Raw genomic sequence first — 27,262 nt, 5'->3', positions numbered from 1 at the left:
TTTTACTTCCAAGTTGCAAAAACATATCTTCCTTTTACAAGTACGAAGATAATATGGTCTCTGTTGATTCTGACATTTCTAATCCTAAGTCCCATATTCACTCTGGTTCCATTCTAAATCATTCCAAAAGATGTCGAGAAAACATTTGACACCACCAATTTATAGTCCCGGCAGACTGGTAACACTTCTTTTCCCCCGGTTTGTAATCACATCAAGATGTCTAACAGAAGCTTTAAGATGCAAACCAAAGTAACAAGAGAAAAATTGTTGCGTTGTAATTACAAAATAACAAATATTTTTGTAATATCTTATTTAACAATGAACTAAAGAACTTTTGCAGCTAATTCTATATAAAAAATATTGCTGGGATTCATTTCCATACTACCAACATTTTCGAACAAAATAAACCATCCAACTAGTTAACCAACAATAAAAACAACAACAAAATACTTTACTCGTACATATTTAACATACGTACAGGTTGACTTACACTTAACCAATGTTTGGAATGTTGCTTTACTCCGTATGGGCCATTCATTCGTTTTGTTGTTGTGATTTTTTTTTTTGGTTGCAGTTTTTTTTTGTTTCATACAGAATTTTACGTGTTTGTTTTTTACTTTTTTTGGTATTTTAATAAACTTTTATTTTTAATTTAGTCAACTTGTTTTATATACTTGGTTGGCATTCATTTATATGTATGTAAATATTTATGTATGAAATGACAGTGAATATGTGTTTTTATATGCGAATATATTAAATACTTGGTATTAAGTGTTTGTCCAGTATTATATCCATTACCGCCAGCTTTCCATACTCTGACCATCTCTATAAATACTACATTGTATTAAAATATGTTGTATCATTACGAAAACCCATCATAATCAACATCATCATCATTCCTGACTTTAGTTGGCCTTTCCAATTGCTAACGTCCCTACCTCGCAGTCCTTCTCACACAAATTAAATTTTCTACACTTCGTATTTAAGCCAGCGGAGGACGCCGTTGAACTTTACATCCATCTGACAAATGAATATTTGCGGTCGCTCTTAATTCACAAGTAAAATAGGGAAAATAAAAAAAAAAAAACATAAAAAGAGAAAAAGAACCATAAGTTTTTCATTGTAAATAGTAGTTGACTTTTAGTATTACGTGAGCCTCAGGATATAATTTTGTTTCGTTTTCATGTACAAACATGCACATTTTTTGGTCACCTTTACATGGAGCAAACTCAAATCGTAGCATATTCGCGAGATGTTCTGAAGAAATTTTTTAAAAAAGACACTGGGAAAAATTAAATGAATATTTGGTGAACAATTAAAAAAAGAAATGAGTGTGACGTTAAAGGAGTGAGAAATGAAAGTAAATAAATATTGCAAATTCTTTTGTTTTTTATACTAAATAGACTCGGAACGGAATAATACAGGCAGAAATAAAAATTTACATTTGCATAGACAGTTTCTCATTTTAAATGTCAACTTTATTTCTTTATTGGCATTAAATGGCGAATTAAGAATAACGGAAAAAAGTCATTTAAGACTTAAAAGTTTATTGTGAATTATTTTGTGATTAAGGGTCCTAAATTTCAAATTAATTTGCAATTTTTGAACAGATTAATGTCAAGATTCATAAAAATCCATAGTCTTATATTCTTTAAGTGTACTTATACCTTTTTTTCGTCATCTTAAAACTTTGACCATCTCCCAAAAATGAGCGGTAAAAAATGGGCAAAAAGGAAGAAAATTGCATGCATGTTAAAGTGCACATACCACACATAGACCACGCGGAAGGAAATAGTTTTTCGCACCTTGTTTATAATAAAAGTATTGCTGCAAGTACATGGAAATATTTTTCACACATACTTATCCAAACATACTTAACTACTACATACATACCTATACATATGTTTGTTTATATATCAAAAATCATACCATATATTTTGGTAAATAAAAACCTTGCAGTTCGGGGTGGTTGTTACAGGTTACAAAATTATCTATTTAAATATTCCTTTAAAATAGTGCCAATACTAAGAACAAGTTAACAAATATTACATTGAATTATCTCTGGCAGATTAAAGAAATATTCCTAGAATTATATTAAAAGAAGTTCTTAGGTAAGGTTATATGAGGAGCTTCTGCCGAATTTCATTAGATTTTTTAGTGAGATAGTATAGAGAAATCTCAAGGTGCAGTTACAGAAAGATGTTTTAGCGTAATTGTTATGTGGGTAGCTTGTATGATATGATATATGAGTCCTAACGATCAAGGACCAGGGGATTTAAGATCAAATTGATGGTTTGTTGTGTAGGTCAGTGTTTTGTCTTATTCTTCGAGACATCTACTGCATTAACTGTTACGTAGATAGCCCATACAATCTATAAGATTAAGGACAAAGAGAGTCAAGGACTTATCGAAGGTATGTGGAGAGATTCAAGACTGTCTAAGTATATGTAAATGATATAAATATCGATATTTGAGTCTGCAAATTAATGGAGACTAAGCTCTCTGGAGAGCCTTAGCCGCCCAAAAGTCTATGAGTCCTTTAGTAATCCACTCTCTAATATTAGTAATAGTTTTACATTTAAGGAAAATGTCGTTGGTAAAAAAAACGATACAATGACTCCTGGCAAAACTACTAGAAACTTAAACTCCTTCTCTTGGAAAATTTGACTTCAATAATGTATAAGTGTTTGTACGTTTGTATGTGTATGAACAATTTTATGCCCTAATGAAAATTTGTTATAACATCCAAGTAAATATTTTTACAATTTCCTACTCTCATTCTCTAAAAAGTTATTCTGCCTACAAACTAGTACTACTATAACCATACCTACTACCACCATATACACATATATAAAAGTAAATGTGTGTGTTTAATATCCTGCCATTACTCTCAAGTTTTCGTTTGTGTGGTAAAAAAAAAAAAAAAATATGCTGGACAGGAAATGATTTAAAAATTTTCATTTAACCACAAGAGACAGGAGCAGGAATAGTAACAAAATGTATATATAAAACTGGTTCTCCTTGACACACAAACAACATAAATATGTATATGTTGACTTCATCCAAGTATATTTATCCTGTATCTAAACTGACCATTGGGTGTCTGCATATGTGGTTGAGCCACACTATTACTAGAGAACACATGACATCTCACACTCTGGCACCGAGAAATAAACCACAATCCTTTAATTTACAGGTGTCATATAAGAAGCCATTTGTTGTCCAATGTTGGTTTTTACTCGCGAGTTATTTTTATTGTCTTTGGAATTATTTATGCAAAATGTTTAACTTGAAATGTTGTTATTACGTTTTTTTTCAGCTGAGGCTTTATATAAAAATTAATCAATTAATAACGTATAAATGTCCAAAATGTTATGTATAAAATTTGATTAAAAAAAAAATAATGAAAATAAAATATTACTTTAATATTTATAAAAATTGCCATCGTATAATAAAAATAACAAAAATTGGTAACTGTTAAAAAGTGAAGAGTAAAAATCCATTTGTACTTATCAATTTGAATAAATGATGCTTGATTTTGTTTCGTTTTTTTTTTCACTTTTCACTCTTTGCTGGCAGTCATGGGTATTTTATGAATAATTTAACTTGTGTGTGTTTTTTTTTTTTTTTTTTTTTTTTTTGAGAAGCTGATGTATGTGATTTAATTTTTTTATTCGTTGGTTTTTTGGAAAAAAGAGTTCATGTCATTTTCCTATTTTTGTTTTATTTGGTGAGCATCTGTGGTAGTAGTCCATTATGTAAGCCACTTTAGGAGTGACATATTGTCGCGAATTTCAAATATAGTCGTACATCACAAGCCTGTTTAATGTGGTGGTTAAGACAGTGTGTGATGTTTGAATAAGAGCAAAGGGTAAAATATATACTTTTGGAAGTATTATTAAGAGTCATTCTGTTATATATCTATGTTTTTGTTAGTCCTTGCCTTATATAAGAAATATCATTTAAAATCTTCTTTACAATATGAAATTCACTTTGGTATTATATTCATATGGGAGGTGCAATGCCAACTAATGTAAATTCATCCATTTATTCCAAATGTTCTTATGCATTTAAAGGTTGCTCGAGCAAAATTTAAGGAATCCAGCTCAAACGCTTTTTCAAATATACGCCCGTTTTTGTGTTTCGCCAAATATTACCCAAATGTTCACATCCATATCAAAGCTTGCTCATGCATGGGAATTCTAAAGATTATTCGTGCAAAATTTCAGGGCTCTAGCTTTAGCATTTTCTTAGATATACGTTGTATTAAAGTTAATTCATATAGAAGGTGCCACGCCTTATATTGCTTGGACTTTAACTGTTTTATTTACTCAGAGATACTATAGAGAGTTCTCCCCGGTTCATATATGTGATTATAATGTAATTTTCTATCAGCTCATTTTACAAAGTTGAAAACGACGGGAACGGGAACGGAAACAGTCAGGGACTTTTTTCCATTCTGATATATTTTCATTCTAATTTTGGCAGTTTTTTAAATCTATTAGTACTGCTAACTTATTTGATCAAATTCTTTCTTGAACCAATCCTGAACATGCACCAACATATATCTTGAAGAACGGGGCCATTTTCGTATAAACGATCTTATATAAGACCAATTGTGTAGCACCGGGTAAGTCTGTCTTTATAAAGTTTTGACGAGTTTTATCAAGGACTAAAGTGCCAAGGCAGTAGCAGAACTATTTGGATATCCGGTAATATGCGCCTCCTACGGGTTTTTTAGTGTGGTATTGAATAGATTAATATCAAATTTCCTTTTTCCCCACGGATCCGCGCTTGCGTGTATTACATAAGTTTCGATAATATTTAATAACGCAGCCAATGAAACATGAATGAATGACATTTTGTGAAACAATTTCTTGCAAGGACTGTGCGTTAATTAATCAATTTCGCCGAAAGCCCACGATATTAAAGTTTTGACGGAAACTGCGTGCAAAAAGATAATTTTGTTAATTTATAAACATTTTTTAACGGTCCAATGCAACAAATTATAATTGCTTCTATTTATTTTATGTGCACTGTAAAATCATTCAACATTTTTACACACTTTTATACAACTGTATAGATATGTCATAAAATATAAAGGATTTTGTGTGCGTGTACGTGTTACTAGGTATGTTCAAGTCATATGTCCTTTCTAACGAACAAAAAAGGAGTAAATAAATAAATCTAAAAATATCAAATCAAATATCTAAAATACACTTGTAAAACATGTTTTAAATCTATTTCCGTTTCCGTGTAATAAAGATGCAGTGTCGTTTGTTATTTTCTGTTCTTCTTTTTTTTTTCTGCTCTCATACAAAGAGTTTAAAGTAGAAATAAGTATTCAAGTTGTACTTTTGATTCAATCAGCGTTTCAATGATTCAGTGAGTTGTATTTCTACAAAGGATACTCAAATATATTTTGTTTTATTTTAACGATACAATATTTATATTTGTGTATCTTTTAGATTTTTGAGAAATATTTATGATGTTTTTGCCTATAACATACAGATGTTAGACATGTTTACGCACGTCTTTACCAATAAATATTCTCTAGAAGAAACAACCGTCATAAAAGTGTATGAAAAATTTATAAAATTCAGCACATTTTTTTTTTATCTCGCAAATGCCTAAAACATTAAATATAACGATTTCTATAAAAAAAACCACAAGGTCGCAGCTAAAAAAAGTAAATCTAAAAATTGAATGAAAAATAAAATTATGAAAAGTTTGCTAGTATTATAAAGAAATTTGTTTGATTATAGAAACTAAAATGGTAAATCAGTTTAGTTGTTAGTAATTTCAAATAATTTTATAAATGCAAATAAAATTTCGTTTTTAACGTTTTAAAAAATTTTTGTAATAAAAGTTATTGTTATACACACCAGATAATTTATTAATTTACCATTAGTTTATCTTTACGTCATAAATAATACGTTTTTATCTTAATTTATCTATATAAATATTTTAAGAGTTTTTTTATATATATTCTATTTATATTTTCAGGAAATCGCTGCGATTCTTATCAGTTTTGATAAACACAATGAGTGGCAGTCCAAAGAAGTTAAAACAAGGTGAGTCATTTGTTTTATTATTGTTTTTGATAAATGTGCGATGAAAGTCTTTAAAAAGTAATGGAAAATTAGAAAAGAATCTCAAATATACTGACATTTGTTTTGGATTAATAAATTATTTTACTGCACTATTAATATTTAAAAATACAACTTTTATTTATAGAAAGTACTAGCTATACGCAGGATGCTTTGCTAACCCTAAAACAATATAAGATTAAGATTTTGAAGATTCTAGCTCTAGTAGTTTGCCAGTTATACGATACGACCCCTATTTCTTTAAATACTTAGCACCACTTAGTGTCAAGTGGTTCCTAAAAAATTCGAGGACTCTAACTGTTATATTTGTTCATATATACTTTTAGCTTCTTTTAGACATACAGAAGAACACAAATTAACACACATTCTATATGAACAGATAGACAGATTGATAAATAGATAGATAGATAGATAGATGGATAGATAGATAGATAGATAGATAGATAGATAGATAGATAGATAGATAGATAGATAGATAGATAGATAGATAGATAGATAGATAGATAGATAGATAGATAGGTAGATAGATAGATAGATAGATAGATAGATAGATAGATAGATAGATAGATAGATAGATAGATAGATAGATAGATAGATAATACTTATACTCTAAACTTTTAGTGATATGTAATGCTGAAAGTCGAATAATTAACACGATATTCCACTCTCAGCATTACATTTTTAGAAGAGATTAAAGTCCAAGTTTATCCTATAGTTGTATGCTTCCTCTTATGGCAACATACGAACCTTCACAATACCAACTACAAGAACATTAGTCTTAATCATGACGTTAGTTCAGTATAAATTGAGGTTAGTCTCATGGCGACACTATTTCGATTTGATTTCCATTACACAATAGCATTCTAGGTAATAAAATTACTCTTAATTTAACTGAAAAGTTTTGCAAAAAGGAATCGTTGTTACTCAAACGATCTGCTATAATTAAATATCGCAAATGCTCTGATTTTTTCTTGGAAGAAAAACTGTGCATTACGAGTTAACTAAGACCATCCCACCTATTTAAATATCTGAAATACTCTGGTGTTGTCTTTGACAAAAAACTGTTGGTTAGTTCAGACACGATGGTAAGTTCAGACTCGGTTCTATTCATACCTGATTTATCACAATGTGTCCTCTGTTAGAAATTATCTATGGCTTATTTGACAGAGTCGTACATCGACCAAGCGATTACGAACCAATAAAGACCGTCCCAACAGTTTGGTGGTAAACGAAAGTGATGTTCTTTCATTTAGGAAGTTTAACAATGATTAGAAGGCTATCTTGAGCAAAGTACTCGTACAAGGGCCGCCAAATCTCTTCGTGTATGAGCAGAGCACACAAAGAGGCGGCGTTGAGTAGTCTAATACCTCACCATGCTTTTAAAAGTACGTTCACGTAAAACACTTATGTATGGTTGGAACTATGTCAGATCTTATGGGATACCCAAGTAACAATTATTGTAACACCTTTTACATGTTCGTCCCGTTCTAGAAGCCCCTTTTAAGGGAGTTATAAATTTTAAGACACTTACTATGCTTTTAGTTAGACGAAACATAGTCCTCTTGAAAATTAAGTTTTTATATTAATTCACCTATGGTTTCCGATATTCAATCCCACCGAAATAAATTTCGGAATCATAAAGGGATGGATGAAATGTATTTATTTAAACATCTTTATATTGTAAATTATTTAAAAGGTAAATTCAATTTAAACATTTCAGGCCAAAAAGTGGTTCTCTTTTATTGTATTCTCGGAAAAAAGTGCGCTATCGACGTGATGGTTACTGTTGGAAAAAACGAAAAGATGGCAAAACTACCAGAGAAGATCACATGAAACTTAAAGTACAAGGCACTGAGGTGAGTATATAAATAGCCAAAGAAGCATTATTTATCCATAACTTTTAATTTTAACCAAATATTTTAAGCATACATTAGATTCATATATGAACATATCAGACAATTATCCATGTTTATATATATTGTTTGCTTTTACTCCATCTACTTTACTTGACTTAATTCTGTAAGTAAGTAGTAAAATGACCAACCGATATATGTACATACATATTCCTTTACATTACATGCCGTTTCCTAAGTGTTTTTAAGTACCGACAAATTAGCGTCGTTTATTAGGATTTTCTTTGGAATTAATTTACGACTTAATAAAGAATACAATTAGAAAAAATTACAACCAGGAGAATGAATGAAGAAAAAAATGGTTGAGATTTGTTTAGCCTTTTGTTTTCTTCTAAATAAACATGAACGAGAGCAGGTTTGTTTGTTTATCTTTGCATTTATTTTTTTCTATATGTTTTCATTATTTTCTTTCTTTCATACGTTTTGTTTTAATTTTTGGGGAAATGCCATGAATTATGATTTCCTAACGGAAACATACTGAATTACAAGTCGAAAAAAATATCACACACTTGTGATTTTTTGTGTTTTTTTTTTTGTTTAAGGGTTAAATGTTATATGTAAGTGTTTTTGCATTTATTTATTTGTTTGTTTTGAAGAGTGTACTACCGAAGATTTGTAAGAAATGAAATTACCATTCTTTATTAGGTAACGCTTTCTCTCTATTAATATCAGTAAAATATCGCTCAAAATACTTAAAATCATTAAAATTATAAATTAACAGATTCCAATCAATCAAAACAAACTATTTTAATTTTCAAAATTATAAGGAGGTGCTAAATACCACCCTAATCTAGGCGTAAACGAGAAAGCTATATGTTAACAAGAATGATATATTGAACATTGCTTCCTGGCCAAACAGAATACCGCTCGCTTAAAAAGACAGTTCGAAATTGCTCGCACAGAGATAGGATCGAGAAGCAACATCGGTGCAGGGTAATAGGCACTATGATAAACTAAATCTGTAATCAGTGGAATTCTCTCTCAACGAGCATGCTGCTTAGTTATAAGTAAGGGTAAAGATCTTGTAAAGTTGCTAAATATTTCTGTTAAGATGTAAAAGATGTCTAAAGGTGGATATAAAATAGTTCGTCAATATATACTGTACATGTTGGAATTCTTTCCTAAGAATGATTTGACATGGCGTCTAACCACAGAACCACAGAATCGGGTACCACGGAACTATTTCCGTACCCACAAAGCAGAGTTTCGGACTTTGTTTTGTCCCAGATATTAAAGGGATACCTTCGGGAGCACGTGGTGACTGTGGTTTCGAATCTAATTCGCAGGAAGAGTATGTTGGTTAAAGCGTATAATTCTGCTTAAGTTTGGTGCTGTTGCCAAGAAAATAGATATCCGATAGAGGAGTGCCCCGGGGGCACTTTACCTTGTTGACAGTCCCCATCTTGGTGTGATTGCAATCTTGAGGAAAAACGGTGCTACCAGTACCTCTTGTCTGCCGGGACTATAAACTGGTGATGTAAACTCACTCCTCGGGCTTTGCTTGAAAGATTTTATATGGGGTCGAACCAAAAACCAACATAAGCTGGTACTGCGGTTGGTCAGTTGCCTCAGGCTTGACCTGGCTAGTCAGTGGCTGTGACCTTAACCCAAATTTGCAGAAAGAGTAAGTGGAGGTAAAATTACTGATGCATGGTGAAATCTTTTTTTCGGGATAAGTTCGGTTACCACAGGGTACTTTCTGAGATACCTTTGAATTTTTCTTCCTTGCCCAGGTATGTTCACAGAAAACTCTGTTTATACCAGATTTACCACTGTGTACTCTCTGTGAGTAAGAACAAACTCTTCTTTGATAGATTTGTATTTTGGTCTCTAGGTGCTGTTGTCGACTCAACAAAAACCATTCCATCTACATGGTTGTAAACGGGAGTAATATTTTTGGATCACGGGACTGAAATGGTCAGAGTATGGACCTGCATGTAAGATATACAAGCTCAACCTGTGATTGAAAAAGACCACCGTGGAATAGGCCAACACGCAGTTGTGCACGTATAACACTTGTAATTCATTTTACAGAGGAGTTATCGTTGGACTAAGCGATGAAATGAGTTGGGGTCATGTAAGCACTTTAAATTCCCTTCTGTGGTAAGCTTTGTAACACATGGGTATTCGCCACTCGGAAATAATCGGCAACAAAATAGTAACCTAACGAATAGTAAATCGTTCGACACAACGAGTTTTGAATTAAAAGTATGAGCGTAAGGATATCATAAGGTCGCTTGGAATAATGCCACGGTGAATTGAACAACTAACTAAAAAAGTCTATTACTCCTCAGAATGTCAGAAAAGTCTGATCTTTTGTATAGTTTATATAGTCCACTGTTTTGCCTATGATATAACTAGTCTACTGACTAATCATCTAGTTTATAGACTAACAGTACAGTACTAACTGTACAGTAGTCTCTAATGTAGATTTTAAATATTGGTTACTGAAATTTATGTTATTCGGTAATTTTTTATAAGGCCTTGGTAATGTTACTAATATTCGGCAAGTCATTAAATACTTGAAGTTTTTTTCTAATTTTGCCATCGTAAAAAACAAAGTAATTTCACGCCAATTTTTTCGTTTTTAGTTTTAATTTTTATGAATTTATATTTGCCAACCCATTTTTTTGTAGTTGTTATTTTTTCAGTTTGTTACACTCTTTCAAACTTCTATCTTAAATATGTTTAAACGTAGATGTAAATGGTGCCTTTTTTGTGAAAAAAAAAGTTCTTGTGATTTTCGCCTTTCTAAAGCCCAAACGAAAAAAAGTATCTTTAAGATTTATGTTTTGTTTGAAGACGGAAATGCTAAGACAACAACGCGTCTGTCTAATGTCTGGAATATTTTTACGCGATAAACTAATATTCATATGAAATGAAGACACACAAAAAAATAATAAAATCGAAATAGAAAATTACAACTGAAGGAGTTGGTCGCTTGGTTGGTCTTCGTTCAATGAATTAGATTACGAAACAGCGGTATATCGCAAATATAAATATTTATCATTTGTGTATGATTTTTTTCTCCTAGTTTTTCGTTGCTTTTGCTCAACTTATTGTTGATGATGTTGACAAGAAAAAAGGGTTGGTATGTTGGCATCAGTTCCAATTGGAGGTTGTTCTTTATTCTTTACAAAGTTTGTGTTTTTTCTGTAATTGAACTAAAATCATTTCATAAAAAACTAATTTAATTTAACAATAATAAATACACAAATATTTTTGTTTTCTTCTTATTTCAATAACTTTAACTATAAAAGAACTAGTAATTTATATTGTATACTTTGATTTTTACAACATTTTTATGTTTTTGTTTGTTTTCAGTGCATCTATGGTTGTTATGTACATTCTGCCATATTGCCCACATTTCATCGCAGATGTTACTGGTTGTTACAGGTACTCTAATGAAATTATAAATTTTTATTTCAATACAAAAAATTTTCATATTATTTCAAATTAGAATCCCGATATTGTTTTGGTTCATTATTTAAATGTTCCATATCCGGATGATAATAAAATGGCTGTTATTGCACCCAGCATCAGTTTATGGGGCGATAAAAAAGAATGGACTAAAGAGGAACTTGTTAGTCAGCTAAAGCCAATGTGTAAGTATACATTACTAACTGAAATTCTACTTGTTCGATGATTTGTCTAAAATTCTATCTGCTTTTTATCCCCTTAAGTATCCACTGTAACATCAGATGATGAATCAGATTCTGGCAATGACATTGAAATATCGGTAATTTATAGTTGTAACATAAAGATATCGACAGATTTTATATGATCTTTATCTTTTTACTTTTAGACTGCCGAAACTGTAGAATCCATAGTCTGCCAATTAATGGAAAAACAACGTCTCTCACGTCAAGCTGCTCTAGTCAAACAGTTAGATTGTGGCTGTGGTGATGCTTCCTGTGCTGATGGTAAAACCTGTACACATCCGGTTATGCGACGGCCGAGTCTTATAAAAGCCACAAATGAAAAACGTTTACCAGCCACAAATGCTGTGGAACCATACAGTGCCAGTAATACGCCAAATGTTGTTGTTGGCCCCAAGGTAAGTAATAAAAAATATAAATTATCGTATTTTGGAAGGCAATAAACCCCACTACTACAGAAGGTAAACAATTTCACTTAGTGCTACTTTTGAAGTTGAAATGTTATTCTTTTGGAAGTACTTCGTTTTATATTTACTGGGAAGTTCATCAGGGTTGCTCACATAAGCTAAGCTTGCTGCTTATGCTTTCTATTGGTCGTCACTTTGAAACGATTTCGTTATACGCTATCAGAGATATCCCCACTGTTTTAGATACCATTTTTTTCGAGGCAAACAAGATCGCTTTCACAATAAATTCCTTGGTATTGTCCATCTTTCTTGTAGTATTCGGACAGGAGAATCTTTTGAGATATTTCTTGGGTTTGGCCGTTTAAGTTAAAGAGTGAAATTTATTTCTTGAACTTGTTCTTAGTGTTCAGCTATTCGGGATATGTGTTTCGCTTTATCAAAGAGTTTAAGAAATAATACAACGTATACTTCAATGTGTCCTGGAATTGTCTCAATATGATCTGCTGGAGTAAATTATACTTCAACTCTCCTCTGCGCCTTGGTGGTTCACTCACTTCTTTCCCCTCCTCCCCCTTTTAACAAGGACAAAGGAGAACTTTTTCCTTCTTGTATATAGTTTTACTAGAGATGTTACTATCATATGAAGATTCTCACTTTCCGTTACGGAGGCATTGTTACCCACCGCCTTTTAAGTATTTTTTCACAATTGAACCCGGTACTATGTTATTTAGTAGGAAATAAATAACCTAGTAAGTAACCATAAGTTTAGTTTGAGTGTTCGTTCCAAGTAAATAATAGTACTTGTAATAAGGAACTAAGAAGACATTACTTTATTTAAGACTAAGCTCCTAAACTATATTGTAATTATACACAAATCTTGTAATTTTTTAAATTAAAGTATCTATTCCTAACTAAACCAATTGCTGAATCAATCTATTGAAAGTTGAAATATAATTTCTACTATATTTTTTTAAAACTTCAAAAAGTTTCCTCATTATTACTTGTAATTAGCACCTAATCATAACAACGTGTATATATACTTAAAGCTCTATTCACGATGGGCGGATAAACGGGCAATACGTGATTCCTCAAATAGCATGGATACTAATGGCTATCAGCATCATCATGGCCATGGACATCATGGCCAAACACAACAGCTGACACAAGAGTCGGCAATTAAATTTCAAATTATACCGCCACACAACGAACAGCAACAGCAGCACTATCGACATCATTATAATGCAAATGGTAGTAATACATCAGCAGCAGCAAATCATCAACAATTGATAGCATCGAGAAATAATTTAATTATGCAGCATCAACAACAAATGCATACAAATCAATCAAATTTCAATCAAGTACACAACCAAACTAATAATAATAATGTCAACCACAACACTAATAACAACAATAACGGCAATAATAATTTACAACGTTACACTACAAATAATAACAATGCCAATATACAATCACAGCAACAACAGCAGCAGCAACAACATCGTTTTCAAATAGCTAAAACAACAATTACTGCAATGGATAATAACACAAATAATCAACAGCAACACAACAATAATAATTTAGCTTCCGTTTCCTCTGTCACAGCCAATAATGGTGGTGGTTTAGTAGTGGGTGGTAGTAGTGGTGAAATTGCCGTTGATATGTTGAACACACAAAATCATTCTCATCACACCATGAATCAGCATTCAAATCAAGCGATGAGTACAACGAATTCTAATACAAATAATAAAATTAACCACAACACAAATATCAACAACAATACCACAAACCCAAATTCACATCAACATGCAAATCAAACAATAACAACAACATCGACAACCCCAGTGGCAGTAGCAACAAATTCGACTTCGTCTACTTCTTTGAATTCCAATATTGTTACAACGACAACTCAACCACAATTGATGTCAACACCTCATCATCAACAACAGCAACAACAAAATGAATTAAATGTCATAAATAATAATAGCATGAACAGTAGTAATGGCAGCAATAATTGTAATAATAATAACAATACTACAACAGCAGCAGCAACAACAACAAAATTTAATAATTACAATCAACAACAATTAAATACTTCCAACAACAGCAATAACAATAATTCTTTAAATTCTCATACTGCAAACCAACAACAAAAACTTGCTACACCACAAGAACAATATTATAAATTACAACATCATAAACAACAACAGCAGCAATCATCATCCCTTACAACATCTAATACTGTTGTAGCTGCCTCATCAACAGTTGAACCCATGTGTATGTCACCAGAACATCAACTCTCCTCCTCATCCTCTAGTCTCTCACCACAATCTCAACTTAATCATCAACAAATACAACAGCAACAAACACATTTAATAATTTCACCTTCGGATTCAGTATCCGAATCACAATCTTCGATTTCATCATCATCTTTGTCTTCATCATCACAAACATTTATGGACGTAAATCAAAAATCGACTAATACTACGGTAGTCAGTAATAATAGTAATAACAACAACAATAATAATATTGATAATGCACAGGTAAGGCAAGATTTTAATTATTATAAAAAAAAAAACATAAAATGTCTTTCTACAATAAAATAAAAATTAAATAAACAAATGCCCAAATTATCTTCCTAATAATGGTTAGTAGGTTAACAATACCAATTCTTTCTCTGTTCTCTAGTTTAAGGTAGAATTTTCAACTTTACCAATTTTGTTTAAGTCACTGTAACATTCTCCAGATCCTCCTCCTGAATTTCCGAATAGAGCAGTGACTGCTTATCATCTCTACTTAAGTTTTGAGACTTTTCTTATCTAATAAATTTTGTAATCTGCTTGCTTAAATCTTTGACAATCGTTAATTTGTAGAGAAACGGAAATTTTTGAAAATTGTTCTATTATAATGACAATTTCAAGGATTCCTCTTATGGAAAAATGATGCAGTTCGAGACCTTTTGTGGTCCAAGAAGCATTTAAATGTCTAGATTTTAAATTGGTGTAAAAAAACTTCATTCTTCTGATCTTCTTACTAGTTACACTTTTAATATCGGACAAAATGAAATACTACTCTACATATTACAAAGCCTTTTTTGAGACCATTCGACCACTTAAAGGAAAGAGCGAAGAATCTTTTCGGAGACAGGTGGGCCAGCGGATTGCACAAAGCATTTTATAGATAAACCATATAGACAAATAATATCTGCTCAATGCATGACGCTACGTATTCTTATTGTACATGGACCGATTCCACAAAGCCTTTTTTGAGACCATTCGACCACTTAAAGGAAAGAGCGAAGAATCTTTTCGGAGACAGGTGGGTCAGCGGATTGCACAAAGCATTTTATAGAAAAACCATATAGACAAATAATATCTGCTCAATGCATGGCGCTACTTATTCTTATTGTACATGGACCGATTCTACAAAGCCTTTTTTGAGACCACTCGACCGCTTAGAGGAAAGAGCGAAGAGGCTTATCGAAGACAGGTGGGCCAGTGGATTGCACAAAGCATTTTATAGAAAAAACTTGGCTTTTAGTCGTACTGTCCTTATGTGTTCGTACATCGATATAAGTCGAATGTCCACAAACACCCTATCCACCCTCCCATAACCTATTTTACTTGTTTTAGCACAAAGCACTACATGAGTGGCGGACGTCCTGTCACAAACCATATAGACAGATAATATCTGCTCAATGCATGACGCTACGAACAAAGTTTTAGCGATACAACTATACAAAATTGGCCAAACAGATTCAAACGAATATAGAACATGCGGAGAGGAAAGTGATTCCCTGAAAAACAGAAATATCTTAAGAGAGATGTTATTCCATATTTCATTCCTTTAGGAACACTTATTGGAAAATTCAAAGAAACCCCGTTTAGAATACTGAGTTTCTGAACATTGGACGATAATTCCTTTTCCGCCATGAAAAGTAGTGCACAGTTGACTCGACAGCGGACTAGAATTTTTGGGATATGATGTAATATTCATCCATTTTTATACCCTTCACCTTCGTGAGAAGGGTATATATAAGTTTGTCATTCCTTTTGTAATTTCTATAAAATAATCCGACCCTATAAAGAATATATATTCTGGATCCTTATAGATAGCGGAGTCGATTAAGATATGTCCGTCTGTCTGTTCGTTTGTCTGTCTGTTGAAATCAATTTTTAGAGGTCCTCAGATATCGGCGAGATCCGAATCTTCAATAATTCAGTTAGACATGCTTTCGAGAAGATCGCTATTTAAAATCAACAAAATCGGTCTATAAATAACGGAGATAAATCCGAGACAACCTCTGAAATTTTCATCAAAAAAGCCACATTTTTTCATGCTTTGTTAATAAAGCAACAACAACACTGTGTATTGGATAAAGATGTACATGTTTGTGTGGAGATGTATTTGGTTTTATTCAGCTGTGTATTTTTTTTGTATGTTTGCATGCTGTTCTGTTCTCACGAAGGTAAGTGGGTATAACAAGAACAAGCAGATAAAGCAGTAATATGTTAGTAATACAGCTGATATTTGTTTGAGGGTGGTAATACAGTTTGACGGTGGTATTACTGTACAACGGTTAATATTTCTTTCTGCTACAGTTTATATCTGTTTGTGTGTATGTTATGTGTGACATGTGTCCAGAGATACAAAATAAATAAAAACTGTTTTTTAAAACATACTTAGTGAAGGGTATATAAGATTCGGCACAGCCGAATATAGAAATATTACTTGTTTAACCTAACCTTAACTGGCCTAGTCTCTACATTAGTGGTAATAGCATTACTTTTTTGCACTATTTGCCCTTGTAACTCACGACGTGCTATAATTACCTATGGTTGTGTTGATTATCTCGTTACTTAGTATTTCACCAATCCCATCCACCAGTTTAGTGTTTTATTTTTGCAAATAAAAATTGTAATCTCATACTCTTTCCTTCAGATGTCTTCTAATAACAACGATTTAAGCATAAACACTTCCAACATCAACAATAATGATAGTAACAACAGAAACAATCAATTAGATGAGTACAACAATTGTAACATAAATAATAATGATAAAAATACCACTGGTTGTGCAACATCATCATCAGATGCTTCCAATTGCAATAATAATAATAACAACAACAATTCCATCACAACTTCACAGCAACAACCCTTAAATCCAAATAATCAGAGCAGTGATAATATAAATACAGATAATTTACAACATAATACACATTCAACTTCAACTTCCTCAACAATATGTTTTGATAATTTAGAACAAAACCATCACGGTGGCAGTCAAGTACACCAACAGCAACAACAGCAACATGTAACTTCCGAATTACACGATACTTTGGGTTTCTTCAATGAAACTTTAGATCTATCACACGAAGATATACAGAGAACCCTTATTGCGAATATGCCAGGTGAGGGAACTCTTTTGACTTCACTTGATTTTATGAACTCGAGTGTCTCAACTGCTGTCAGTAGCGGTGCGAATATTGTACAAAATGTACAATGTGAACCAGAACCTGAAATATCCGCAGGAGCTGAGGCTGACGATGAAGATACCGATGATGTTTTTGCCAATTTAGATGCATTTGATATGTTGGTTGAATTTCCCGAATTGGATTTGGATGATAAGCAGGCTCTTACAAATACAGCTTTAGAACAAGCTGTTTCGGGAGTGGTGACTAATGAGGTTTTAAGTATCAATTCATCATGTCAAAATTTACATCAACTTTCTCAGTATGATAGTGGTTCTACGCCGGGTTCAAGTTGTGATAAAAAAGTTATGAAAATATGTGATTTCAGTCCCGACTGGTCTTATCCAGAGGGTGGTGTAAAAGTTTTAGTAGCTGGTCCCTGGTCTTCAGATGCCCACTACACGGTATTGTTTGATTCACATCCGGTGCCTACGGTACTGGTGCAAGAGGGCGTATTGCGTTGCTATTGTCCATCGCATGAAGTGGGTTATGCCACTTTACAGGTATCGTGTGATGGTTTTGTTATATCCGATTCTGTAATGTTTGAATATAAAATGATTACTTGCCAAGAGGCACCCTTCGATGCCAACACCAATGATTGTCTTTACAAGTTTTCTCTATACAATCGTCTTACAACCATCGAAGAAACCATGCAGACTAAAGGTGAAGTCGTAACAGTTACAGCCTCACAGCAAATATTTTCTTTACAAGGCAATCTGGAAGAAAAACTAGTCAGTTATTGTCATCAGTTGACAAAAATGTCTTGGCAGAATAATGGCGCAAATAGTAGTAGTTGGAATTCGGGCTACAAAGGCATGACACTATTACATTTGGCTGCAGCATTGGGTTACAATAAATTAGTTTGTGCTCTTTTAAATTGGCGTAGCGAAAATCCCCATATAATTTTAGAAACTGAAATAGATGCTTTCAGTCAGGATTCACACGGCTATACGCCATTGGTAAGTGTTTAAAAGAAAATTATTAAAATAGTTTTAACAATATTGAAAATTACTCTTTAGACATGGGCCTGTTCTCGTGGTCATTTGGATACTGCGATCCTTTTGTATAAATGGAATCAAAATGCTTTAAAGATTAAAAATCATGCACAACAAACTCCTTTGGATGTGGCCGATAATAAGGGGTATTTATTTGCATCATTATTGTTTAATTTCTTAGAGAAATCTGTTTACAATTTTCTATAGACACAAAAATATTGTTGCCGAAATTTATCGTTTGGAACATGAACGTCAACGCAAGCAGAATAAAGGCTCATTAACAAGTTTGTCCATCAATCTTAATAAATATTCCGTAAGTTAAGAGGGTTTCGGATAATTTAATTTCTTTTACATTAATTTGGAAATAATTTACTTAATTTGACAGCTTAATAATGATGATGCCGATGATCATCCATCATTTGCCATATTTGAATCTTCAGATTCCCAACGCAGCCATGATGGTGTATTTTTAAGGCCTGTTGCTGTGGCAAGGTAATTAAAAAAATATTGAAAACTATTTAATAGGTAAAGAGCGATGTGGGGCTAAAAGTATGTAAATATCGATAGATATTCTTGACCACATCATAACTTCTTTAATCTCCTTTTTTGAGTTACACAATTAAGAAATATATTTGTTTTCATAATTTGATAACACTGACCAACATATTGTTAACCCAGGGACCAAAGTATACTTGCAAATGTTTTAAAGTTTAATCTAAAATAGTATCATGAGATAACAGAGGATAAACTTTTATGTATCAGTTCTGTTCTATCCTTTAGAAACATTAAGTTTAGCCTGTGGTTTATACTTTTTTGTTGGTCTCTGTAATTTAAGTCCTAATCAACTACTATCTACTTCTAGCAATCAAAGTCCCCCAAATAGCAGTCGTTTTTCGAAACGTTCATCTATAGATAGTGGTATCAGCATGGATATTCGAACTAAACCCATGAAATCATTTAAAGATATAACACGATTACATAGGTAAGAGCTAATAGTTCAAAATCATAAACAAATAATAATTTTTTACTCTTCCCCTTAAAAGTCTTGATGCACATGACAATTTTAACAATTCAATTGAGTCGCCACTGGATACAATTGGTACGACAACAAATTCCCTACTTTCTCCCTTAAGAAAAATGGATTTCGCTTTGTGTAAGTATGACAAAAATTCATAATAACAAAATTATTTAAATTTTTTTATCCCTTTTCCCATTTTTCAATCACTGCATTTTTACACTCCTTATTTTTATTCCTAACTTTTTTTATTTTAATAATATATTTTCTTTAATTTCACAAAAAAATATATATATTTAATTTTTTTTAATTTATCGTTCATTTAATTTAATTTTTATATTCTAAACCAAAAAAAAAAAAAAATACCTACTGTGTATTTCAAAATTATTAACAAAATTAGGCGAAGTATCAACTGGTGATTCAAGTCCTTTGCCAGACAAAAATAACGATGATGATACATCGACGATTGATAATGATGATTGTAATGACGATGTAACTATACCAAATAAAAATATTGATGCTGTTGTAGGTCAGTTAAATCTAAAGTCATCAAAATCTACTACATTCTACTACTTCTACTACTACTACTAATAATAATTATAACTAATATTATGGAATAATAATCAAAGTATTCTTGATATTTTGTATATTTTTTACATACACTCCCACTCATGTGTCAAACATTTGTGTTTATTTTTTCAATTTATCTGTAAAATTGTGTGCTTTTAATTAAAGATACTAACACTTACATATTAATACATACTTACACATAACACACACACAACCCATACTAATACTATCATACACCTAATCACAGTTATAGATACTAACACCTGTATATTATTGAAATCGTTTTATAAATATGAAAAAAAAGAAACAGAAAAATTTAAAATCGAATGTTAAGAGATTTTTGAAACATTTTTTTTCAAAACTAGTTTTTAATTGAATTTTAAATATTTAAAGTATTTGTTAGAAAAAAATTTTAAGCCTAGAAAGAACTTAAGTATTTCTTAATAATAACTTTAACAGTTAATGTTTCGCCTAAGGCTTTTTCAAAGTTTCGCAAACCGGAGTTCAACGAACAACGACCAAGAATTATCAACTGTGCGACACCGAATTTGTGGTCTGCAGTTAAGTATGTTTTTTTCTAACCCATGAATTTTGTTTTACCTGTCTGCTTCTGTTAAGAGCAAATTAATGTTCGGAAATTTCAACACATTACTGTTTCGGACACACATATGTACTTTGCCCAGTTGAATTTCAACTAACTTACAATGATTTTCAACATCAGTGAGCGATCTAGTCATACATATGCCACAGTGTTACAGAGCTTAAACTTACAAAGTTGGACTTATACTTTAAAGGATAACCTGGAATCCACATTTTCCAACAAATGTGGAAAATGGTTGAAAATATAATTATACATTCATTCTATCAAAAAAATCGTCGATTAGACGATTGGTTTAATCAGAAGTTCAAAAATGCAATCAGATCAAAAGGGTATCAGTAACTACGCCAAATATATTATTTCGAGCGCGTGCCGTTGAAAATATTTTAACAAATCTCAACATTAATACTGGTATTGAAGCAGTGCTCTTCGACGATAGCTCGTCTATTAGCTAATCTTTTCAGCATTCAAATTTCCTGCATGCTGGAAGATTGCTAATATAACCCCAATTCCTAAAAAGTGAGATGCTGATAATACTGTAAATTACCACCCAATAGCAATTTTTTCAGCACTTTCTAAAGTTATGGAAAGTATTGTCAATTCCATTTTATCAAATATTTACAGACCAACAATTTACTTAACGACCGCCAGTATGGCTACTAGTATTCCTATCGGAGAAATGGTGTCATTCCATTCACCATTTTGACGAAAGTAAAGTGGTGGCATTATATATTTCAAAGGCGTTTGATAGAGTGTGGCATGGTGCACTTATATAAAAACTAATTTCATTTGGTGTCGGAAAGTAGCATTCAAGTGTCTCGGTTTTTTGAAACGGTGTAAGACATACTTCACTCCATCTGATCTTCTTACTATTTACACCGTTTATATCTGACCAAAAATTAAATACAACTCTCATATATGGGCTGGAGGTTCAAAGTCTATTTTGGAGTAACTCGCCCGCGTACAGTAGGGTATCCAACTCTATTGATTCACAGGAGAACCGTCGCAAAGTGGTGTGTATTTTCCTGTTCTATCGATACTACAATGGAATGTGTTCCTTTGAAATTAGGGAACTTGTTCCCGATACCCGTTGAGTTAAATAAAGTGATATATAGGGCCGTGTTCTAGCCATTCTTTCTCTTACAAGCTGCTTGCAAATTATATCGGAACACGTAATTTGTTCCCAATATATCTGCTAGATATTCAACATGGAATCCTTGCAAGACCTCAATTGTTTGCTTTTTAAGTATCATCTTTGTTCTGTTATGTAGCTTTGCACCACTATTCGCTAGACACTACTCTGAAAGGATGGGTAACCATTAGTTACCATTCTATCCTTTAGAGTTCCGATAATTCGTGAATAAAAGTTCTAACAGACTTTTTAGCGCAAAATACCGAGACCAACGAATATTGTCCCGCATAGCGATAAGCTTGTTATCCATGTAAATGGTTACACATTTTTCGAGCAATTGATGAAGGTGAATTTGTAGTTTATCGTCTCTGTAAAATACCATGGAACTTCAACAAAATTCTTAAAAAAACTAGTTCCAAATAAATTATTCAATAAATATTTTTGGACTATTTCGTGTGTTGAAAGGGTCCAGTTGTTTTGTGTATTTTTCACTCTAGCTAAATGAAATAATGTTGTTGATTACCAAGTAATGTATGAAATAACTATTGGGAATTAACAAACTTTTTAGATTTTTCGTTGGAGGGGAATGCTAACAGCTTAAATGTTTTGAGAAGTACATCGATCCTAAAGACATTTATAGTTATTCTGTGTTCATTTTAATCACGTCTATTATGGAATCTGATTGCTCTCGGAATCAGATTTGAAACCGACCAAAAGCTGATTTTGGTGTCATAGAAACCAATGTTATTGGTTCCATATTCGAATCAGAATTGTAATAAGAATTTTATGTCATAGAATCTGATGTTATCGTTTTTTTTTTTTTTTGTCAGAAATAATCCGATCGGCTGACTGCTTGCAGATTTGCAGTTTTCTTTTGTTTTTTGTTTTGTTAGTTTGTGGAAAATGTAAGTTAAGTAAATAAATGTTTAATAATTTATAAATATTCCATTATTTTTGGCACAAATAGGGGCAACATAGAAATGCAACACAGAATGCATTATTTTTAGAGTTCATGGAGAAGAACCCAGATATAGCAAAAGGTTTCACAAAACGCGATAAAGTTTTAGTGGATTCTCTTTGACAGGAATTGACGGTTTCTCTAAACGGCGCTGGTCCGCCGAATAAGGATATTAATGGGTGGAAAAAGGTAAACTATTTGTTTACGCAATGTTGCAGCCAGCTGAATCACGCAGGGAGTGGTTGATGGTAACAAATGTTCTTTTACAATGTCCAACACCATTACGAACGCTTCTTTATTCAGACGGTATTGTCCAATGAATCTGCAAACCACTAAAGTGTAAAAACCACTTCCCGGCCAAATCAAAATCTCTATTTACACAGATTCTGGCAGTTCCAATGGATTGCTGTGATCCCTAAAAAACTAAAAAATGTAAAGAAAAGAAAACAGCTGATTCGAATATGCGTTTTGTTTATTTTCGAAAGTAGGCAAAATCAAGACGATTTCATGACCTATTCAAATCGGAATTGATTTTATTTTCTGATAAATTACCAATTCTGACTTGGATTCCATAACAGCCGTGAATAATTTTTTTAAAACACTGTACAAAATTTCGAAAACCAAACAAATCATACCTTTTCCAATTAAAAAAAAAACTAGTGTTTAAGCTAAAAAATGTAATATTCTAGGGAATATACTTAATTAATAAGGGTATTTGTTGATGATTGTAAATTAAATATTTATAATATAATTACTATTTGTGTTGTATGGTTAAATTTGTTTTTGATGTGATTTTTATTGTTAATTTTTGTTGAATACTTTTAAATGGATTATTTATTTTTAGTTAAAATCATAATGCATTCAATACAGTGAGTTGTGTTAATTTTTTTCATTCATATTTAAAATTACATTCATTACATACTTGCAATTATATATTGATGTGTAAATATTTTCAAACAAAATTCCAGCTATAATCGTGTAAACAAATGTCTAAATAATCGTGTTCATAAATATCTACAAACATACTTATTGATGTCTGTCTATTCGTTGTTGTTTAACTTTTATTCTTTTTTTTTGAATTTTAAGTTTTTTTTTTTGTGTTGTAAACCGATAAAAATGCTTAGAAAAGTTTATCCTTTTTTCATGTAAAATGGAGTATAATTATTTTCATTATTATTCATCCATTTATGGAAAATGTAATAATGAATTAAATCGACACCATAACAGCAGCTTGTTTTTCATATAAAATACATACTTTTTAGTTTTAAAATTTTCATATAAATTACAATTTTAGCAATTATGTACAAAGAGTCTCTTTATTATTAAAAATTAAACATTGATGTAGTTTCATGTTACTAATTTTGTGTATTTTTGATGTCTAACATTTGTAAAATTGTCGTTTTGATATTTTTTGATACAAAACTATATGAATAATATGATTTGTTTAAATTTTATCTTTTACACGTCATTTTAGGGGATTCTGATGCTAAAGTTTTAACATTAGCTGAACATATCATAGCTGCTATGCCAGAACGTATTAAGGTAAAGTTGTTATTATATTTAAATTGAAATCATTTAAATTAATATCCTTATAATTTTTATTCTAGAATGAGGCTGATGAAATGATGGTTTTGGGTAGTCCCATGACAGAACCTTTAAACACTGAATCGACGGGTTTAAATGATAGTTTTATGGATCCCCTATTGGATTCATTGCCCAATGCTCATTTCGATAATGAATTTAACTTTGATTTTAATGATCACAATTATCGTTACCATGAGGTCAGCACACCTTGCTCAAGTTTAAGTCCTGCCAGTTCGGGACCTTTACAATCGCCGGCCAGTTATTCTATACTGGGTCATGATCCTTCCGTTTCTTCGCCCAGTCCACCACCTTCAACAAAACAATTGACAGAGTTTCTGCATGCCTCTAGCAATACTCAATATCCATTTGAGGCAGATTTTTCAAAGTTAACTTTAACCGGTAAAATTTAAATTATTCTTACTTTAAAAACATGTCTTCTAAATTTAATTTTACTCCTTCAGACACCGAGCAACGTGAACTGTATGAGGCTGCTAAATGCATACAAAAAGCCTATCGTTCCTACAAGGGACGTCAGAAGCTGGAAGAGCAGAATAAAGAACGCACAGCTGCTATTGTTATACAAAACTATTATAGACGTTACAAACAATTCGCTTACTATCGTCAAATGACAAATGCCGCACTAGTCATACAACATGGTTATCGTTCGTATTGTCGCAATAAACGTTTTAAGAAATCTCAAACTTCCAATCATTTGACTGCATCCGGTAGTTTGGCTGGTCTACATAACACCGACAGTCAGGATAGTACGAATTCTCAATGCTTATCTAGCTTTTTCGATAATTTCAATAAACAGGAAACTGAAAGTTCTCCTCAATCGTGTACAACACCAAAAGAAACTAGTCCTTCGGGACCTTTAAAGTAAGTAGTTAATTGATTTTGTAAGGGAATTAATTAAGTATTTTCTGCAATGGTTGTCTTTATTATTTTTTCTAGACGTACTTATTCACAATCAACGCAAAATCAAGCTGCCAGAAAAATTCAACAGTTCATGCGTCAATCCCGTATTAAGTAAGTAGATATATTTTTTGATTTATATCTCTATAAAATTATCCTAATCATTTAAGGGTTTCGCCGTAGTTACGAAATTATTTTCAATATTTTTTTAATCTAACTTTTAGATTTAAATACTTATTTAAAAAAATTATGATGTTGGCGGTGAACATTATTTTTTCGAAAATGTTTTTTTCTTTCTAACAATCATTTCAAATATATACCTTAAATACATCTAGATTCTACAATCTCAACTTCTGTATGAGGTTATCATTTCCCAAATAAAATAATAGTAGATTTGATGACATTTTCTTTAGAGGATCTTAACTAGTTTTTAAACTCTAACAAAATATTGTCTAAAATTTTAAATTTTTTAGATCTAAACAGGCACAAGACTAGACTATGGACTAAAGATTAGGCAAGACTAGACGCTATATTAGGTAATAGACTAGACTATATACTAGACAAAAGATTAGGCTATAGACTAGAATATAGACTAGACTATACTTGGAGACTATAATATATATTTTAGACTAGACTGAACTATAGACTAGACTATAGAGTAGACTGTTGACTAGACTATAGACTAGACTATAGACTAGACTATAGACTAGACTATAGACTAGACTATAGACTAGACTATAGACTAGACTATAGACTAGACTATAGACTAGACTATAGACTAGACTATAGACTAGACTATAGACTAGACTATAGACTAGACTATAGACTAGACTATAGACTAGACTATAGACTAGACTATAGACTAGACTATAGACAAGACTATAGACAAGACTATAGACTAGACTATAGACTATACTATAGAATAGACTACATAATTTTTTAACTCAGCAGGTGGAAATACATAGGAATCAGCTATTCTTTATTTAAAAGGCATTTTCAGTGTTGTCTACGAACTTTCAATGATAGGGAAACTACTTCAATCCTGATTGATTATTTCTGATTAAGAATTTTTTAAATTTAAACATTACCTTTTACGCTATAAGTATTAACAAATCTGACTATTGTAATTGTTCCATGACTAGCATTTGGGATGGAAATTTAACAACTTTGGTAAGAAAGAACAATTTTAAACAAAAAAAAACTTTTGAGTTGTTTCGTTTTCTTAGTTTTAATGTTATTATAAATATTTATAAAATAATTATTTAATAATTATTTTTTATTTTAACTTTTTTTAACAGACTTCAGAGAGAACGAGCCGAAAAAGAGAAGCTGGTGCACCAACGCAGGGAGGAATACCTTCAAAACTTGCAGTATCAAGGACAACCGGAAATTGTTTGCCCAATCGAAAAGAGGTGAATATTATACATACTTAATGAATTGTTAGTAATTAAAATTATATATTCTACATTTATAGTGATACAATTCTTAAAGACTCTAACGAGCTTGTCAGCAATGACATTGTTACAAACAACAATCATGATTTAAACTAAAACTATTTTATTTAAATATAAAATACTTTAGAAATTACATAATAGAAATTGTAAATTACATTATTATACATACATACACTACACATTTACTTACATTTATAAATGTACTAGTTATATAGATTTTAAATTACCTTGAATTTATTCCTAGCCACAAAACAAAAAAACATCCTCTTCCTAGTTTTTCTACTACCACTATTACTACTACTTCTACTATAAATATGTAATATTTAGCTAAATAAATTTCAAATTTATTATTGAAATTGATTTTTTTTAATTATTTCAAAAAGAAAGCTTTACTTCAATGATATGAGTGAAACTATTACTTACTATTATTATTAACTACTATTCAAAAGTAAAAACATACACATAACTAAATATTTATATAAATT

The 27,262-nt window shown here is 31.6% G+C and overlaps 1 protein-coding gene across 4 annotated transcripts in view; it reads left to right on the top strand.

The window, feature by feature from the left end:
- The window catches only part of LOC111689096 (calmodulin-binding transcription activator 1), a 117,792-nt gene extending 90,907 nt beyond the window's left edge, over positions 1–26,885 (top strand). For 2 of the 4 annotated variants that reach the window (XM_046953842.1, XM_046953843.1), the window contains 19 exons: positions 6,007–6,074; positions 7,831–7,966; positions 11,348–11,419; positions 11,484–11,628; positions 11,707–11,762; positions 11,829–12,080; positions 13,136–14,629; positions 17,028–18,515; positions 18,576–18,697; positions 18,759–18,864; positions 18,937–19,043; positions 19,414–19,533; positions 19,595–19,704; positions 24,299–24,366; positions 24,432–24,807; positions 24,870–25,287; positions 25,363–25,437; positions 26,622–26,735; positions 26,798–26,885. In XM_046953842.1, coding sequence (XP_046809798.1) covers positions 6,007–6,074; positions 7,831–7,966; positions 11,348–11,419; positions 11,484–11,628; positions 11,707–11,762; positions 11,829–12,080; positions 13,136–14,629; positions 17,028–18,515; positions 18,576–18,697; positions 18,759–18,864; positions 18,937–19,043; positions 19,414–19,533; positions 19,595–19,704; positions 24,299–24,366; positions 24,432–24,807; positions 24,870–25,287; positions 25,363–25,437; positions 26,622–26,735; positions 26,798–26,873 — 5,403 coding nt within the window. In that variant the 3' untranslated portion in view covers positions 26,874–26,885. Of the gene's footprint in view, positions 1–6,006; positions 6,075–7,830; positions 7,967–11,347; positions 11,420–11,483; positions 11,629–11,706; positions 11,763–11,828; positions 12,081–13,135; positions 14,630–17,027; positions 18,516–18,575; positions 18,698–18,758; positions 18,865–18,936; positions 19,044–19,413; positions 19,534–19,594; positions 19,705–19,966; positions 20,096–24,298; positions 24,367–24,431; positions 24,808–24,869; positions 25,288–25,362; positions 25,438–26,465; positions 26,494–26,621; positions 26,736–26,797 lie in introns of all 4 variants that reach the window. The other 2 variants (XM_046953841.1, XM_023451604.2) reach the window with 2 other exon arrangements.
- The last annotated feature ends 377 nt before the right edge of the window (positions 26,886–27,262 follow it).

This window comes from Lucilia cuprina, chromosome 6 (assembly GCF_022045245.1).
Source record: "Lucilia cuprina isolate Lc7/37 chromosome 6, ASM2204524v1, whole genome shotgun sequence".
NCBI classification, from domain to species: Eukaryota; Metazoa; Arthropoda; class Insecta; order Diptera; family Calliphoridae; genus Lucilia; species Lucilia cuprina.
The sequence above is the reverse complement of the archived record's forward strand: the minus strand, read 5'-3'. Positions and strand labels throughout refer to the sequence as shown.